The sequence below is a fragment of the Simochromis diagramma genome, unplaced genomic scaffold (assembly GCF_900408965.1).
Source record: "Simochromis diagramma unplaced genomic scaffold, fSimDia1.1 OVJJ01000293.1, whole genome shotgun sequence".
Classification (NCBI taxonomy): domain Eukaryota; kingdom Metazoa; phylum Chordata; class Actinopteri; order Cichliformes; family Cichlidae; genus Simochromis; species Simochromis diagramma.
Genome location: NW_024386801.1, coordinates 19,899,830 through 19,917,928, shown reverse-complemented (window position 1 = coordinate 19,917,928; position 18,099 = coordinate 19,899,830). Strand labels below are relative to the sequence as shown.

The 18,099-nt window shown below is 40.7% G+C and overlaps 2 protein-coding genes across 8 annotated transcripts in view; one reads left to right on the top strand and one right to left on the bottom strand.

The window, feature by feature from the left end:
* Window positions 1-9,600, bottom strand: part of LOC120730202 (transcription factor SOX-6-like) — a 104,488-nt gene extending 94,888 nt beyond the window's left edge. For 4 of the 7 annotated variants that reach the window (XM_040026424.1, XM_040026426.1, XM_040026420.1 and 1 more), the window contains exon 1: window positions 9,081-9,600. The gene's annotated coding sequence lies outside the window, so the exon portion shown is untranslated. Of the gene's footprint in view, window positions 1-7,718; window positions 9,050-9,080 lie in introns of those variants that run through there. The other 3 variants (XM_040026419.1, XM_040026421.1, XM_040026423.1) reach the window with 1 other exon arrangement.
* Window positions 9,601-14,316: 4,716 nt separating this feature from the next.
* cunh11orf58 (chromosome unknown C11orf58 homolog) lies at window positions 14,317-17,625 on the top strand. The gene is made up of 5 exons (XM_040026418.1): window positions 14,317-14,497; window positions 15,574-15,657; window positions 15,792-15,852; window positions 16,063-16,172; window positions 17,071-17,625. Exons 1-5 carry the CDS (start codon window positions 14,444-14,446, stop codon window positions 17,293-17,295), a joined length of 534 nt encoding a protein of 177 aa, XP_039882352.1. The 5' UTR covers window positions 14,317-14,443; the 3' UTR covers window positions 17,296-17,625.
* Window positions 17,626-18,099: the final 474 nt, after the last annotated feature.

The window sequence follows — 18,099 nt, the reverse complement described above, 5'->3', positions numbered from 1 at the left end:
CAGCAGAGCTTGTCAGGAGCATGTCGTTAATAAATACACACATTAAAAAAGGGGGATGATCCTTATGTGTGTATGTTATGAAGACAGGGCTCTGCCTTTTCTATTCTGAGCCTCACAGCTGATATCTTGTTTTCTCTCTTTTTTTCTGTACTGCTGCCTATATCTCTCCACTTTGAGCCCAAGTGGTCACCACCATCCTATGATGACAACGGCTCGATTAAAGACTTCTTTATGGCTCAGAAACCATGGCAACGCCCTGTGTAGACAAGCTGGCTGATGACCAATTGGATTCGGTCCTGAGCTCAGCGGGTGGGACCATGTCATCCTGGCCCTCACTACTTTACCACAGGATCATTTCAGAGGCCTCGCACCCCGAACCCTGCTTCCACGCCCCATTACTCCAAACCACTACTAGTGGTAAAAGTGGAGGTTACCCAGCCTGCATTTAGAACAGCGTGACGCTTCTGCAGATGGGAGGAGCAGGAAAGGACCAAATCATAAAAGCAATGTAAACATGAACCCAGAATCCAGCCTCCCTGGGTTTGTTTGCAGCTGTTTCTTTCTTCTTCTTCTTCTTCTTTTTTTTTTGTTCTTTAACGTTAAAGAGGTTATTAATCTCTCTCAGGTTGTGCGGCCAGGAGAGGGAAAATAGAGTGACACTGGCTATGCAGCAAAAAACTACAGATTCCTGAAAAGGCACGTCCCGATTGGCTTCCAAGGAAACTGTGATATATGCTGTTAAGAGTGAAACTATAACTGACAGTAATTTTCAAAAAGGAGTTCTGTTCTTAATCAGCGTGAACAGCACCGAGGGCAAATTACGAGCAGAGTGGAACAGATCAGACCCGGAGTCACCAAAAATGTAGATTCAGATTTCACATTTAATAACTCATGACCACGTATGCACGGAAATGACATCTCAGTGGAATCTACTGTGTTGTGCCGTAAATTATCTTTTTTTTAAAAATAAGAAACAAAAAACTAATGTGCAACATAAAACATAACTATGGTCAGAATACAAGAGCAAAATGACCTCAAATATAAGTGAACATTTAAAGGGGTACTGTGCGATCTTTACATCAGTTGTCGTGAAAGTCAAAAAGGGTTTAATAAGGATACACTTCTGTGGGAAACATAGTTTCCCTTATTTTTCAAACTTGACCCAAATCATCAACTTAAGCTCAACACATCTGAGCCTCTGTTGCTTCAGTTTGGACAGTTTTTACACTTTCTCCATTATGGAAATAACCCAGTTATTTTAAAAAGAACTTATGCAAGTTTTTCTTGCTTGTTTGTTTTTCTTGTCCATTCCTTTATCCAATCAGATCATGATACGTGTTTACAAAACAGGCTACAAACCATAGATGATAAAAAGATGGATAAAGCTTTGGGTCATATGGATAAAACTTTAATTCTGGTCATTCTAAGTGTCAGAAATGAGGATTATCCAGTTCACTGAACGTTAGCCAATGAGCATGGATTTCAACTGTCCCACCCCCCTGCTTGTCACAACTGGTTTCAAAACACCAAAAGACAAAAAAAATATTCATCTCAAACTTTCGTGTCACAGTGGCTACATCCATATTTTACACTGTCTATCCTACAGAGCTATCCATGTCTCTATTTCTTCAAAATAGACCTAATTACTATGTAAATTTGTTTCCAGTTTATTTGTTTTATTATTATAGTTTGTAATTAGTTTTTTACACTAAAGTAAATTCAACTTCAAAGTATTGAACTAAAGTAAATTCTTTGCTTAAGGTCTGAGCCAAATAGAGCAGTGAAGTTGTGACAGCACTCCCTGTATGTTTTGATAAACGCGTTGTATGCCCAAGGATGCATATGTGCGTTTGAGTATGTGTGTGGGGCACTGTCCTATAGCCAAAGTACACATGCACAGTAGCGTGTGGTTCTATTTTGTCAGTATGAGCATCATTTGCCACTTTCAGCTGTTCATCAAAATGCTCTCAGAAAGGTTCATGGACAGCACAAGAGGACTTTCCTCTTGCCACAAACACTTCAACACATTTCTTTTTTTTCCCCCATCCTTGGACAGACAGACTTGCAAAGCAAGTTCAATATGAAACTTGCCGTGTTGTACTAAAGTGGCCCTGGAAGCAATCTGTATTAAAAATCAGCCGATTTTTTTTTTTTTTTATAAAAGAAAGAAAGAAAGAAAGCAAATAAATACAGAGCACCTGGGAACGATTTGTGCAACATCAACAGCAGAGTTTCATCAAAGGGTAGTGCAAATAAATTCTTTTGTTTGTTTTAACCTGTTGGGTGTGCCAGAGGGGTGGGGCCTATGTTGCATGACAATCCACAAACAGCAAGCTTTGCTGTTAATTACACAAAAGTGTAAGCGTAAACAGATATTCAAACACTTTCATTGGCTTGATAAAACTTTCCAGCAATTGTTATTAGATATAATTAGTAATTAGATGTGGAACCCCACCCTTCTGATTTTGAAGCAGCATAAACTACACAGGAGATGTTTGCCAATGACACTCGCCTTTATTCAGTCCTACAACAGTACAATCCACCCAAGACTCATTGCTTTTTTTAAGATGTGAGCCAGTACTAATCATTAACGTTGAAATCTTTCTTGATCAGCTTTACTGTTAAATTATAAAAATGAACCACAGATAAATTAACATCTGAGGGTTTGTATCTCCCACACAGGGCATTTAATCCTTGCAAACACAACAAATAACAGGACAAACATAAGAGTATCAGTTGTGCACTGCACAACTTCAATCTGCAGAACTTTTATATCACCATCACAACAAGTATAACAAACACCAACACAATTACCATGGCCCTAGTGTAGACAATAGCAAAGACTCTGTTTCCCACCAATCATACGACTCATGTCATGACAAAGTAGAGTGCCAGAGGGGTTTTTTTTGTATGACAGTGTTTTTGGTTTATAGAAAGAAGAAAGTAAGTTATTTTTCTTTACATTTTTAACACAAAAGTTCCAATCTCTGGGTCATGGCTGATCATCTTTACTGCCAGCCACTTCATATACCTTTAGTTTGGAGTGTTCAATGTAACCCAAAAGGAAAGGAAAGGAGAGAAAGAGGAAGACTGAAAGGCTGAAAGAGAAAGTGGGAATGCAAAAGCAAAGCCGATGGACCAGGAAGGACTTAAAAACCTCCTGGAATTGAAAAACGTGCTTCTCTGTGTGATTTCCTTCTTCTGTAAAATCATCAGGAGTGTAATTGCCAAAGCATCTGCTGCCTCTGCTGCTACAGTCCAAGGCCACGACTGCTGACTGACAGATAAGGAGCCACTAGAGCACTTGTGTCAGTCACCTGGTAGCCCTCTAGCCTTATTAGAAATTCAAAAAGCCAGCGATCAGATAGGCCTGACCAAAAATAAAGGCTAACCACAATCATCTAACTTATCCCGATGTACTCTTTGTTTTTGACATTTACTTCTGGCGTGTGCTGAAGTTTAGGGGGTTGGTGAACTTCAGGAAAAAAAACAGTCATGTCTTTTTCACAATGAGTCAGCCTGTTTTAAGAAACAATAAAGTTACAGTGATGGGTTTTACATAAGCAACACTGAAAAACTACTGAGACGAATCTCTTCTGCTGCAACATTACAGAATATAAAAGAAATCAAATGCTATATCTTCCTGTTTTTTTAATTGTTTTTTGTTTTTTTCTGCTTCTTTGGGTTTTTGCATTTACTGATTTGTAATGTAATTGTGTTGATTTTTTTTCACAAAATAAATAACATAATTCTGAGAAACAAATTTAAGTTCATGTGATTTTCTTCCCTTTTTTGTCCTAATGAAAACATCATCAAGTCACTTTTCACTACCTAACATCGTAGTCATCACGTAAATGTAAAAATGCTAGCTGGTTGTTTCATATGCCACAATTTAATTTGTAAATTGCAACATGACTACAATGCAAAGTAAATAAAATCCCACTTTTTCTTTCACACATATGTCTCCACAGGGGAATCAGAATGACAGCTGCTTCATTTAAGGATGCATAAACATACCTTAACTGGGCACAAAGTGTCTCAGCATTAAAGTAAAATACCACCCTGCACTGCTTCTTATGTGTATATACCATAGGCTGGATTTGCTTGGTGATTTATGTTGCCTCAATAATTTAGTTCTTACATTTCCAAAAATGACTTTTTGCAGCGTGGAGAAAAGGCAGCTCTCTGTTTCGTGTCAGCGGTGATGGTAAGTTTTTCCACACGAGAAAAAGCAAGAGAGCAGCAAGAACGATGCTGCCATTTCCACTGCCAAGTCATTCAAATCTCAAAATGAACCAAAAAAATTACAAATGTTTTTTGTTTTACGAATTCATATCATATGATTAAAAAGAGCTTTTGTTTAAAAAAAACAGTAAGAGGTTTAAGGTGGATTGAAGCCACCTTTTAGAAGTTTTCCTCTTCAGGCAGAAGGCCTAGTCTGTGTCCGTGTTAACAGTACAACAACCATTTGTCAAAGCGCTCGTGTAAACCACATATTTAGAAATCTTACTCTATCCTTTGCATGTATATAAGAGCTAATGTTAATGTTGCAGACATCAAAGGTTGTCCACACGATGCATAAAGAAAGAACAGGCAGAAAACAGCTGACGAAGATGGAGAAAGCTTGAGCTCCTCTGTGCATCAAGAAACCCCAAAATAAGAGACGCAGTGAATCTGAGAAGATGCCATAATGCCGAGCAAAGACTACATACTGTATGCAAAAATGTGACATGGACGAGAGAGTGTGTGTCTTGTGTGCTTGCATGGAGGAGATTGTCATTAAGAAGTGTATGTGTCAGGTAAGCTCTTATTTTGAGCTTTTAAAATTGGAAGGCTGGGAGCAGGTGCTGGAGATTCACCGGCAGAAAGAAAAGGTTACCTCGAGACCACCGAAAGAGAGGAGAGAGAAGAATGAAAATGGCACCCCGTTATTCTCTGCTCAGGGGAAAAATTAAGAAGCTGTTTCCAGGGTTATATCATGGTGGAAACATGGGGACGAATCCATAGAGCAGGATGTCCATCCAGTCAGGCCCACATTCACACACTCGTAATGAAGGCACATACATGCGTGCGGGCAGAAAGCCTTGTTATGAATATAGAAATTCATGACAAGGACGCACCATAAAACACACCGAAAATCCTTTTATAGGATACACACCTAACTGTGCTACAAGAACACACACACTGCCGTGGTGCACGCTCATGTGCAAAAACACAATGTAATCAGTGAAAATACGCGTGAGAACAATTAGTCACACATTTGTCTGATTTCTTCCTGGACAAGCGCAAAAAACACAAAAGATGTGAAAGTGCACTAAACAAGCATACACATACATGCACTGTGCGCACAAACACACCTAAGCTTCCACTTTGGTTGGGAAACTTATGGGCATCTGCCAGCATGTTTCAAGTGTTCATTCTCTGGGGCCCCAACCTTTCTTTTTCAGCAGCAACACTGCAATTTGGGTGTGCCGTTGGGCCAGAGATAAGTATAGGCTGACTAATATGCACTTAGGACTCAGGGAGAAATACTTACGGCTAAATGTTTAATTTGTGTTTGTACAACACATGTCCAATTTGGGGGCTGGTGTCTTTTTCAAAGAGCCTGAAAACAAATAATTAGGACTCTCCAGATTGGCCACAGGCTTCAAATTGTGAAGAGATGGGTCTCCGATGAAGGTGACTGACATCCTCCAAAAAAACAACATATGGAAACGTTCGGATCTGCTACAGTGCGGTCAGATGTTAGATAGATGTTAAGCTCAATATGCAACTAAAACAACAGTAATGCCAAAGAGAGTTAACTTATATATTATATATATACTTATATAACTTATAGTAGATTCTAAAAATCAAAATTGGGTCTCTTCTGCAGCAAGTGTCTGATTGGTGCCGAAATTCTGACTCTATTCTGTCCCCCTTTTTTCTAACAGCTGTAAGATCTCTTAATCTTTTGCCCCTCCGACTGTGCCCTCTGTCTGCCACTAAAGAGTCTCTCTGAATCACACCACAGGAAAAAGGCCTCCCAGCATCCTAAAAAAAAGAAGAAGAAGACGTATATGTAGCACATCAAATTAATGCTGGATTTCTAAGTAAGCCCATTTTTCAACGCTTCACAGTGAGACAAATAAAAAGAAGTGAAACCTGAAATTTTCAAATATTTCAGGATTCAGTTGGAAATAAATGTCATGTGATGATTCTTGAATCACAGCTAAAACAAGGAGCATGCCGATGAAGTGAACAGAGGAAGATGTAATCAGAAAATGTGACTGTCCACATCAAATGATGGTGTGATGTGATTAAAATGGAACTAAATTTTTAAAAATAGACGTGAAAAAACAAGGACGGAATTAAAACATTTGTTTTATATTTTAAATCTGTAAAAAATATTATACAGACTAAATCAAATTGTTTTTTATATATATTTTATAAGGCGGGTGACGATTATTTCCCACTTGCTCGAGATCCGATGGACATTTCACATTGTTCAGCGGCCGGTCACTGTGTGGACCGGCCGCTGTGTTCACGCTTGTCCGCCTGTTGTCAAGGCTGATTCCCACAGAGGAAGAGGGGGAGGAGAAAAAAAAAGCCGCAGGTCTTCCGTCAGACAGCGGAGAAAGCGCAGCCATGCAGTCCTGAACAATGTGCTGAATTGGCAGCCTATATATAAGTCTGCCATTTGGACCCTCTAATGCCACTTTACCTTATGAGGGAACTTCAACTCGCACCACCTGCTCAAAACAAAATACCACAGGAGATCGACTCCAGCGGACCCCCCCTTCCTCGGATTGTTTTTCAGACAGACACTCTCACTTACAAGAGAGTTAAGGAGGAGGGCTGGTGGCGGTGTGTGTGTGTGTGTGTGTGAGAGTGTGCGCGCGCGCGCGCGTGGGGGGGGGGGGGTATAAATAGTTCTGCCGGAGTCCAAACAATTAAACAACCTGTTGGAAATTGTCATTATTGCGCGTGGGCAGGCCCAAACTGGCAACCTGAGGATCTGTCAAGCTGGGGCGATTCTAAGCGTGAATAGAGGAGTGATTTGATGAGCAAACAAAAACAAAAAGAAGAAGAAGGAGTGAAACAATTAACAATTACAGCAGACAGTGGGAAATCGCGCGTTATTACTACAACTCCCGTAACAACAAGCGATGAAAATGTGGTTTGAGCTATTTAGGAATGAGTAAAACCGTTAGCCGGACACTCGGCTTCCTTCTCCAGTGGTTTTTAAACTCGTTCTGTCACGCGTGTGATCGCTCTCTCTCTCTCTCTCTCTCTCTCTGAAAGCTCCTTATCTGCCGGCCAGCAGAGGCTTATCTCGGAGGTGTAGCGTGTCTCTAAATACGGGGAACACCCTGAAGTGACTTTATCAGTCGGTGCCCGCCGTTGTCGTGCGCCTTGTCCTCCTGTACCCTCTGTCACATCCCCACCGTGAACTCGGGGCCAAAAGCTTTCACACGGTACACAAGGTCCCACGCTGATCTGCCCGAGAAGCGGGTCTCTCTCCCCGCTCTGAATAAGAAACTTGCCCCCTCTCCGCGTGGCTCAAGTTCATGCACCCACGCAATTAACTTCACACATAGCCGGCGCCGTCACTCTGTCCGAGTGTCAGGTGAAACTGAAACTCGTGTTCTCCCAGAAAGTTCAGATGCACTGTACGAAAAGAAAAAACGCAAAAAGCCACGTAAAGAAAAAGATGAAGGGGGTGGAAGGAGACTTACGGACTAACTTCTTATCTCGTGGGCCGTCCCGGGACGCTGTCCTGTCCGGTTGTATTGTCTCGGTGGATCTGTGTGTTGGTGCTGCGGGTCTATTTTCATTTATGGCTCACGGGTTTTTCTAGGATCAGTCTGCGTGACCCCGGAACAGCTCAGGCCCTGAGGACGGGGTTTCTCGCCTCGGTGGTCTGTTTTTCTATCGGTTGTATTCCAGAGCGAGTAGGGAAACGCAGGGGCACCACTACAGTCTCGGCCACGGACGGAACTGTACACTGTGGATGTGCGGCGAGCCCGTGAACGCGCACGAGGACCACAGAGGTCCGGCAGTAGTACCCGACGCGTTCGCGTTGACAGACGAGAGGGACACCGCTGTGGCCGGAGAGGAAAATGCTGAAACTGCAGCAGCCCGCATCCTCCAGCCGACCTGAGCGATGGGCTGACTTTAAGAGAGGCTTTATTTCCGTGAAGTGTTTTGAAAATGCTGCTTTCAAGTTCAAGTTTGGGGCTCTTGAGAATTATCACTCAAGATAATGAGCTCAAAAACTTTTATGCAAAGTTTTTGAACTCTCGACCTCTTTCTAAATGTCTTTTAATGAGCTCTAAGCCTATAGAACAATTTTCTGGTGCTACAGAACCGCTAATCCATTTCTGTTAATGGTGCGTGACAGGGATGTAGTGGAGGGTGAAGTTTAGCCTGCTTTTCTTGCACGATTTCATCCTTTATGTCTGGAAATAACCTTGAATCTGGATTACACAAACTAAAGGAAGAAGGTGGAAATGCGCTGAAAAATATTGGAAAATGTGTGTTTTGGTATTTTTTACAGAATTTTTTTCTTTATTGTTAATTTTATATAATATCTAAATATGTATGTTCCATTTAGGCTCTCCTCACAAGCACGCGGTTTTACAGTGGCTGTTATAAATATAATTACAGGTGAAAACGATTTGCAGTATTATCATAATACAAACAGTGTGAAAACAACTGTAACAGACGGCGAGCTCCTGACAAAGCTTACTATCACTTAATTACAAACCTATTGCAATCTAATTCTGTGACTGGATCTAAATCTGAGTCATTTATGACAAATAAAAATGACTACGGAACTTTTTCCCTATAAGCTCTACAGCACCAAACTTTTCTAAAAGAATTGCCCGGAGTTACTTTTTCAGGTGATGCGGTCCAATCACAGCCCTGCTGTGGGGTTTAAGCACAGTCCTGCAGCCCGAGTCTGCGGCTGTCATCGCGGTTTGTTGTGGAGAAGAGATAAGCGGAGTGCGCACGGACTTTTCAAAACGAGCAGCCCCGGTGGTGCGCGGGCTGACCGTCCCGGCGCCTCCACGCAGATGCAGCAGGACGGGTCTTACCTGGATTCAGTCGTTCGTCATGCGCTGTGTGCTTCTTGCAAACTTGACGACTCTTCGGGGGGAGCGACGCTGACAGAGTTTTCGGCGGCGAGAACAGGAGTCAGTGCAAACAGCTTCCAAATCCCGTGCGTAAAGTCACCATCGCTGGAGCCTGTCGCGGACTTTGGTAACTCCGTGTTTGCGCTCCGCCGAGGATCAGAAAGTACACCGGGACACTTCGGCGTCGTCGTCAGAAGTTGCGCTGAGTCACACCGGAGGTCACCCGGAGGATTTTTTTTTAATCAAAAGTATTTCAGGTTATTTCCCGGCCGGCGCTGCGTGGCGGCTTAAGTGAGAGTGCGGGGCACTGTCGGGTGAAGAGGCAGAGGCTGGATAACCCCTCCTCTCTCTCCCTCTGGCTCTCTCTCTCCTTTCCTCTCTCTCCCTCGGCTATTTATCCGTCTCTGTCCGCCTGTGTCACTTTCTTTGTTTATGTTTGATGAAACGTAAACCATTCTATATTTTTCTTGTTCACTCCTGTACAGGTACTTCCCCCCCCCCTGACTTTTCTTGTCACCCGTGTCCCAGCCTTTCCTCTCACTGTGTGTGTGCAGCCTTTGAGCGCACGTGTGTGCATGCTCGCACCAGGCTGCCGGTCACCAACTCACGATCACCCGCGCGATTAAAAAAGGAATAAAATTGCGTTTTGATTTCTTTGATTCCTCCGTAATTTTATTCCCCTTGCAAACTTTTTTTTCTTTTTTTGTATCAGAAATCACCCAGAACTAAAACTCACGCAGTGATTAGGCTAAGCTGCTTGTTTTATATGGATTAAAAAATATATTGATCAAAAAATGGGATGGGGGACATTTTAGTAAATAAATACCAATGAAAGTTTTTTTTACTCTGTTTTGCAATAACACGAACATATAGATGTATATATAATATTTTCAAAATCAATGTATACATTATTTTATATATTATATATAAAATCAATTTGAACATCAAATTGTGCATATTAATACTTCTCTCTTGTGTGTTTGTTTTTTGTTTAGTTGTTTTGTTTTTTAAATAATAAAAGAGATCTGTAAATCAGGATCCGGCCTATTCTTCATTTTCCTAAAGAAAATTTTTTTTTGATATAAATTAATACATGAGGGGGATGAGATTGGTGGATGCAGCGTTTTAAGCCCATTTACATGAACGAGTTTCCCGTTTAATACCTCGTTGATTGTCCTTCGCAAAAATGAAGTGTGAGGTCCTGTCAGAGGTGTGAGCGCCTCTGGGCTGGGTCTTCGTAATATTTACTCTCGCGCCACCTTTTGGCGGGTTTAGTGAAGGTCGATCATCCTAAACTTAATTTTAAACCAAACGTGCCCCCACAAAGGCGGCTTTGAAAACAGCTACATATAAATATGTGACGGTAGAAAAATATCTTTCAAGCTTTAGTTTAACGAGATTCCAAGGTAAATGACTAATCAGATAAAAAACATAAATATGTTAGAAACCACTCAGTGTGAGCTTTATTTTATATCTGGCCTAAAATTAACAGCATTGGTAATTACCAAAATAGTTTTTTTTTTATGTTAGTGGATAGTTAATCCAATAGTATGCCCTTTAATCAAAACGATATCTTTAATGTTAAAATAACTATTGCTGTTGTAGTCCATGAAATTTCAAAGTTTGAAATTTCAAAAAGCAGAAAAATAGCAAATCACTTTGGGGTTTTTATTTATTGTTAAGATCGCAAAATACAGGTATTTACTTTCACTGATGAATAGAAAAAAATGTTCCAGTTTTTTGAATGTTTATTTAATTTCTGACTTCAGAGGTAAGTCCAGCTTGTCCAAATGTAATTATAAAATACAATTATAATACAACAAAAACTTTATGTTGAGCGGATTTTTTTTTTAATTATTATTATTATTATTATTATTATTGGTATTATTATTATTTCAATGTTCCTTGGCATTAAATAATCAAATACAGTTGGAAAGCCTGTTTATTTCCACTGCATTTGTGGGTTGAGCAGCAGAGTTGAGTAGCTGGGTTGTGCCCCTGAAAACCTTGCCATAGACCAACTTCTGGGGGGGGAGCCCTAGTACCATCTCCAGATTAAAGAACAAGTTCCATGTAAGGAGGGATGACAGAAACAGGCCATCAAGTGGGCATCCCAAGAAAATGACATGACAAAAAGACTGTTCCCTCAATCTGTGAGCACTTAGGAACCGCAGGAAGTCTTCTACAGGTCAAGGCTCATAACAACTTTTGATGGAGGCAGTGTGATGGCGTCAGTGGCGTGTCCAGCGGGGTGGCCTGGGGGGGCACAGGCCACCCCCCCAACCAGACTGGCCACCCCAGGTGCCACCCCGAAGCTAAAACAATAAAATTTAATGAAATATCAAATGTACGATTATGGTTTCACAGTGAAGCTCAGATATCCGAGGGTAAGTGAATGCAGCACCGGCTTCTGCACTATGCGCATCATGTTAGCAAAGGTAGGAGAGCCAAGCACGAAAGACGGCACCACAGAAAACATTTTTTCTGCGAAAGATTAACAAGTTAACATAGCTGGACTAGCCATTGGACGTTTGCATGGTGGGCTGATGACTTTTTTTTTTCTTTTGTAACGACATGAACAATGAGAGGTGGTGGATTGGCCAGATGCTGGCCGATGTGTAAAATAACTCAGTTGTTTGGTGGTGGCTATGGCGGAGCTTTCACAGAGGCAACAGGTGGATGAGGGAAGGTGAGGCAGGAGGAGAGACCCGAGGCGGCCCCCGGTCTAAGTGTCAGGTGAACTGAACTTCAGGTAAGAAGTTATGACCTGCAGTCTATCTGGGTCAGATATAAACCAAGTTTAGGTGGAGTTTATTTTCGTTGTGCTGACTTTTTACAGTCAGTTACAATAACTCGTACTGCGTGAGCTAGCATGACGAGTTTATACAGCTGTTCGGTTGCTATGATGTTACTGATAGTGAACTTTATTTTATTCATAAGTTTAGTTAGTAGAGTTGCCAACAGCTCCTTAAAAATGGAATGGTCCCTGATTCAGAGAAAATATTACACGTTTCGTATTGAGCTGAGAAGAGACGCAGTTTGTCCTGTACTTCAGCTAGGATGGAAAAAGACACAAAGCTGGAGTTATTCTGTCTTTACAGCTGCCTCTTCTATTGCTACTTCAATCATGAAACTGATCAATGATCAGCTGATCGTCTCTCTTGTTTGTTTATCTCCCACTTTGCGCCAGAAACAGGAAACCAGCAGATGTCGCGCTAAACAACAGCAGCACGTTTAAGCTTGATCAGCTGTTGTTAGAATTTATTTAATATTAATTTCTAGTATCAGCTGATGTTTGCTGGAGCCACAGCTGTAAAAGCTGCTGGTCATGATGTCGGTTTGGATATGTGGTGAGATGGAAACATGAAGATGAAACCAGGAGATGTCCTTACTGAATCATCAGAGCTGAACAGGTGATGGAGAAACAGGTTCACCTTTTAGGTGACATGAATGAGTTGAAGTTATGAACTGTTTCTGAGAGACAAATAACACCAGGATCCTTTTCTAAGTAACTGACAGCTGGTAACTGTGCAGGGGCGGGTCTAGCAAAGTGTTGCCAGGGGCCCAGGTAGGGCATTAACAGGGAGAGGGGAGGCACAAAGAAATACTTTTCTTTTTTATTCCCAATTCAAATATTTAGCTTTTATTAAATAATTATCTGAATCTTGCGAACAAAGTTTTTATCTGACGTAAAATGTATAGAAATCATACATATACCAAAAAGACAGTGTACATCACTGTCACAGCAACATTTGTTTTCATTCAAAGGCTTTATGGCTTTAATACCTGGTGGGCCGGTCTGTAGTCAAAATGCCCGATTTTTTGTCCCAGTCCAGCCCTGCAGGTTAATACTGGCAGTGTCACCATGCCAGCTGACTGTATTTCATCATCAGCCAGTGTTGTTCTTTATACATCAATATTACCAAAGTTTACCATAAGGCAGCATAGAAAGTATTTACTTGCTTTCAGGTTTTATTCAAATGTTAGTCTTTTCATTTGTTTCCCCACTTTTTTCCGATTTCAAAATCAAACACCAGTTTGTGAGAAGATTATCTTCTTTTTTTTAACAGGCATTGGTTTTGCATTGGCATTGGCTAATTTGCCAATTGTATGTTAAAAATGTTCGTATTTTAATATTCAAAAATGTTTTTGCCCAAAACATATGTGCACTACATGTCAGTAAAAATACTATGCAAATATTGCTGTCCTTGAATACTGAATAAACACTGACTGATTGTATCTCTTGTACTTTATCAACACAGTATCTAAAAACTTTGCACCGTAGTGGTTAAAATCTCATTCTAATAAGAGTTAAAAGCGCATTCGGTTATTAGGTTTATAGGGTTATTGAATTATGGTTAACGGTTGGTAGAATTGTTTTTAACATTATCTGCCAATTACATCTGCCACCCTTCTCCAAATCTGTGCCCCTACCTGGCCCCCCCAACAGAAATTTTCTAGACACGCCACTGGATGGCGTAGGGCGTCATCTCCCTCACTTGAAAAACTAAGCTTGTCATCACAGGAGGGAATCTCAATGCAGAGATATTGAGATTAGATTCTGCAACCAGAGGCAATCATTTGGCCCAATACTGCAGAGATATGGTCTCTGCAGTATTGGGCCAAATGCTATCCTCCAGGATGACAACACTTGTCCCCACAGGGCGGGGTTTACCAGAGGCTGCCTCCAGAGTTTGGGAGTGAAGAAGATGGAATGACCTGCCTACAGTCCTGACCTCAACCCTACTGAACACTCGTGGGAGCAGTTTGGGTGTGCTGTTTATTCCAGAGTGACCAAGCACATTGGCTGACTTGTGACAAATGCTAGTTGAAGAATGGGATGCCACACCACAGCAGTGTGACCAAGCTGGTGACCAACATGAGGAGGAAGTGGCTGACTGTTGTAAATGTGTATGACAATTGACAGAGGTGATAACACCATTTAAGGGGGGGGGGGGGGGGGGTAAACAGGCTTTCCAGGAGTATAAGATTTATTGTCAAGAAGCATTGTTACAACAATGCCTCACTTTTTGTGCTAAGTTTCTATCTAAACACAGAGAGAGAGGGGGGGGGGGGGGAGAGAGAGAGAGAGAGAGAGAGAGACCGTGAAATAACGACTAAGTAGATTTGATGAGTTTTGAACGAGTTTTTGTTGTGAGGAGAACTCTCCGCAGTGTGGCGGCACAGAGTCGACACAACCAGCAGCAACACAAACGAAGAAGACTGCACAGGAAGTGGGGATAGCAGGATTGTTGACATAGCCTGCTAGCTTTTGCTAGGTGGCATGATATTTTGTCGATATTTTTCTAAAGTTTTCGTTCACAATGAGCTCTCCAGAGGACAGGCATGGAACAAAACGATCGGCGTCTCCCAGTCAAGTGAGTAAAACGCTTAAAAACGAAACTAGCCCTGGGCGAGAGCTACGAACCACCAGGGAACGGCTAGCGTCGCTGTAGCAGGTTTGCTAACGTTGGGATTCAAAGCGTGATTGTTAGAAAAGGAAAGTTTATTGAACTCATTCCCCTTTTTAGGATGACTCAAAACTATATTACATGAACTACGATATAATATTTACTATGCTTTCTCTTTGTTTTGGCCCGAATGTAAGCAGATAGTATTTATTTATGTATTTTATTTAGATATTAAAGTCACTGTGGTGTCAGTGTTGGGTAATTATCATTTTGTGTATATATAAAAAAAGAAGTTATGACACATTTATTGCTGTCGATGGAGATACGTGTAAGTCACCACTATATGAATTTAATTACTATTATTGATAAATAACACATGCATTGTTTGTTTCATATTGCACTGTTTTACAGAATAAATCCCTTACAAAAAAATAAATTTAAAAAAATGAAACATGCAAAAGACGAGACGATAATAGAATATAAAATTAAAAGAATGAAACATTAGAATTTCCCCTTTCACTGGTACAAAGCGTGTTACAGAAATGTCTGAGTGAACAGAGATGAGTTTAGGTTCACAGAAACCTCAGTGGTGCAGCAAGAGCATTTTATAAAAAAAGCTGCAAAATCCCAAAATAATGCCGCTGTAGTGATATAAGGCCATGTTTATTGTCTATGAGTAACAACCTTCAGCCATCAAATGCTTTGCATCTTTTCTTGAAAAGTGGCTTACATTGCAACAAACAGGAAAATGCTTCAGGCGTCATGCTAATAAACTAAACTAATGAAAACAGGACTGAAAGCAGGATTGCAGATAATGCACAACTTAACTCATAATTAATGAACAACAAAAAAAACTCAGGTGAGTTGAGGTGTGGTCAGAAAAAGGCAAGTCTAGCCCTGCTGATCAGAAACATTTATGACTGTTTCAAAATAATCTTTCTTTTTTTTTAAAGGTAATGATATCAGAATCATGTTTTTGATTCAGTCTGGCTCTTGATGCTCTTGTTTGAACATCCACATGATGAGAATGTTTGCCTTTGCAGGATGGGGGTACACAGTGGGCCTCTGCTGATTTGGGAAGCGATGAGAGAAAACAAAAGTTTTTACGGCTGATGGGCGCGGGCAAGGTTTGTTTGTGTTTTGACTCATTTTATTGGATACTCACAGACCAAAGCAAAGTAAAAATAGGCCCTGTTACTTCATGCTTCACTGCCTGAAGTTGTGACAGTTAAGGTAAAGTGGGACTGTTGCTGTTTTACAGAAAGAACACACTGGACGTCTTGTCATTGGTGACCACAAGTCAACATCTCACTTCCGCAGTGGTAAGCTTGTTATTTAGTTTTTGGAAAATGTGGTATTAGCTCTGCTTTCGCAAACTGTCATCCTGCACCTCTCACACATGCTGTGTCATCCTTACGCCCAAAACAATTAAATCGGCTTTGCTACCACACATCCGCCGCACAGGTCTATCCATTCTTGGATAGAGCTGTACTGGCTGGTTGTGCCTGCTGTGACTGGTGTCTCCTCTGCAGGTCAGGAAGATCAGAAGATCAATGAGCAGCTGGAGCTGCAGTACCAGCAGGGAATGGATGGGAAGTTGTCAGGACGCAACCGGAGACATTGTGGTCTGGGTTTCAGTGAGGTGAGGGGTCATACATGCTAGACTATATAGAAAAAAGGCAGAAAACAAAGGTGTAGTAGATCCAGGAACACTTACTTTTAATTATAACTGGATGTTATGCTAAATCCTTTAATTTATTATGTGCGCATCCTGTAAAATCTACATATCTTTTTTTCACTGTCTAAGCATAAAAACGTATTGAAACCAACCTTAGAGCCACAGAGGGATGCAGTTAGTATGTTGCTGTTATTACTTCAGTGCCAATACCCAATGAGTCCCAGCCCTAATTTGCACTCGAAGGAGATGCTCAGTGTTATTCACGTCAGTAGTCAGTGGTTATTATGATGTGGATATCTGGTGTAGTAAGCTGTGTTAAGATACAATACAGCTGCATATCAGAAGCATCTTGTTTCAGTTTTCCAACTGGTTAGTTTGCTATTCTTCTGAATCTCAGATGACAAAACAGGCAATGCTTTGGATGTCTCAAATCATTTTTAAGTGACATGAAATCAAATGATTTGTTATTCATGTTTGGTTTAAAACTGCAGCTTGATGAAGATACCGAGCATCCAAATTGTAATACTTTAAATACTTTAGACTTTAAGATTTGACAGATTTGGAGGTAACTCTATATTTCTTTTCATGTAAATGTTTACATTCCTAAATTGTATTTAAAGTTTTTGAACTACAACTCTCCATTTTAATTGGGAAACCATATTTTGCATCCATATTGCATTGCTGATAATAATTTGTGACAAAACAATTTGGCAGAAATATCTGCCAAATTGCAGGCACATCTGTTTACACTCTGGACTTTTGGGATATTCTGTTACCAGGCAACCTGCTTCCATGTGAACAGAAGTAATATCATACTAATACTAATTATAAGTAAATCATCTTTTGGCTCTCTTATCCTCAGTCTGAAACCCAGCCAGAGTTAATCCCTTCACCACCAGTGGATGGACAGACAAAAGAAGCTGAGCCAGAGAAGTCCACCAGTGAGAAAGAGCCCACAGAAGCTCAGGACAAAGGCAGCGATCCTGAGCCGGAAGAAAAAACTTCAGAGGAGTCTGAAACCAGCCCGGACAGTAGGAACGAGGAACTGAAACACGACTACAAAGCAGCTTTTGTGAAATCCTCGTAATGCTGATGAGACCGGCAGGGAGGAATTAGTTTTTGTAATATTATGTTTGTAAGTTTTGGTGTTAAATGTTGAACGGTAGGCCGTCATCCATCATAGAGCCAATCGTTAGACTACACTCTGGTGTGCATGTCGTCAAAGAATGAAGTCTGCAAGCTGAGTGGCAGTACCACATGATCAAGTTTTTATTTCGTTTGGACATTTTAACAGTCACTGCATTTGCCATGAATTGTGCTGAATGAAACAGGATTCCCTGGCATTAGTTTTGATTGGTATACAAATGGAGAATTTTGTGTTTTCTTGAAAACCAATAAAAATCATTTTCAGTTAAAACCGTGGTGGAATATGAGATTTATAGGACTGAAAAATACATTTTGAACATTCTGTTCAAAACTGCAGCCAAGTCAATTTTACACTCATTTTAAGTGTCTCAATGTAAAACCAAAATATTATCTCTCTTCAGCACGATTTTTTTTTTCTATCAACAGTTTTGGGCATCGGTATCAAAGCTTGAACAGCAAAACTGCACCACATTTGTTTTCCAATAATTCATTTGAGAAAACTTTAAAATTTCCATTTTGGGTAAAGATTTAAATTTTCATTCTTTTCAGATTTGGTTGATCTATTATGGAATAATGAAAAGTCACAATGTGACTAAAAAGTGAAGAAATCTGGTGTCAGAGTGGATCGCAAAGAAGTCCGTAAAATCAGTGAAGAGAATGGTGTAGAAAATACTGGTTGTGATTTTCAGGCCCACATGCAGGCCTGTGTCCTAATGCAGAGTTATTACGATAACGTTTTGTGCTG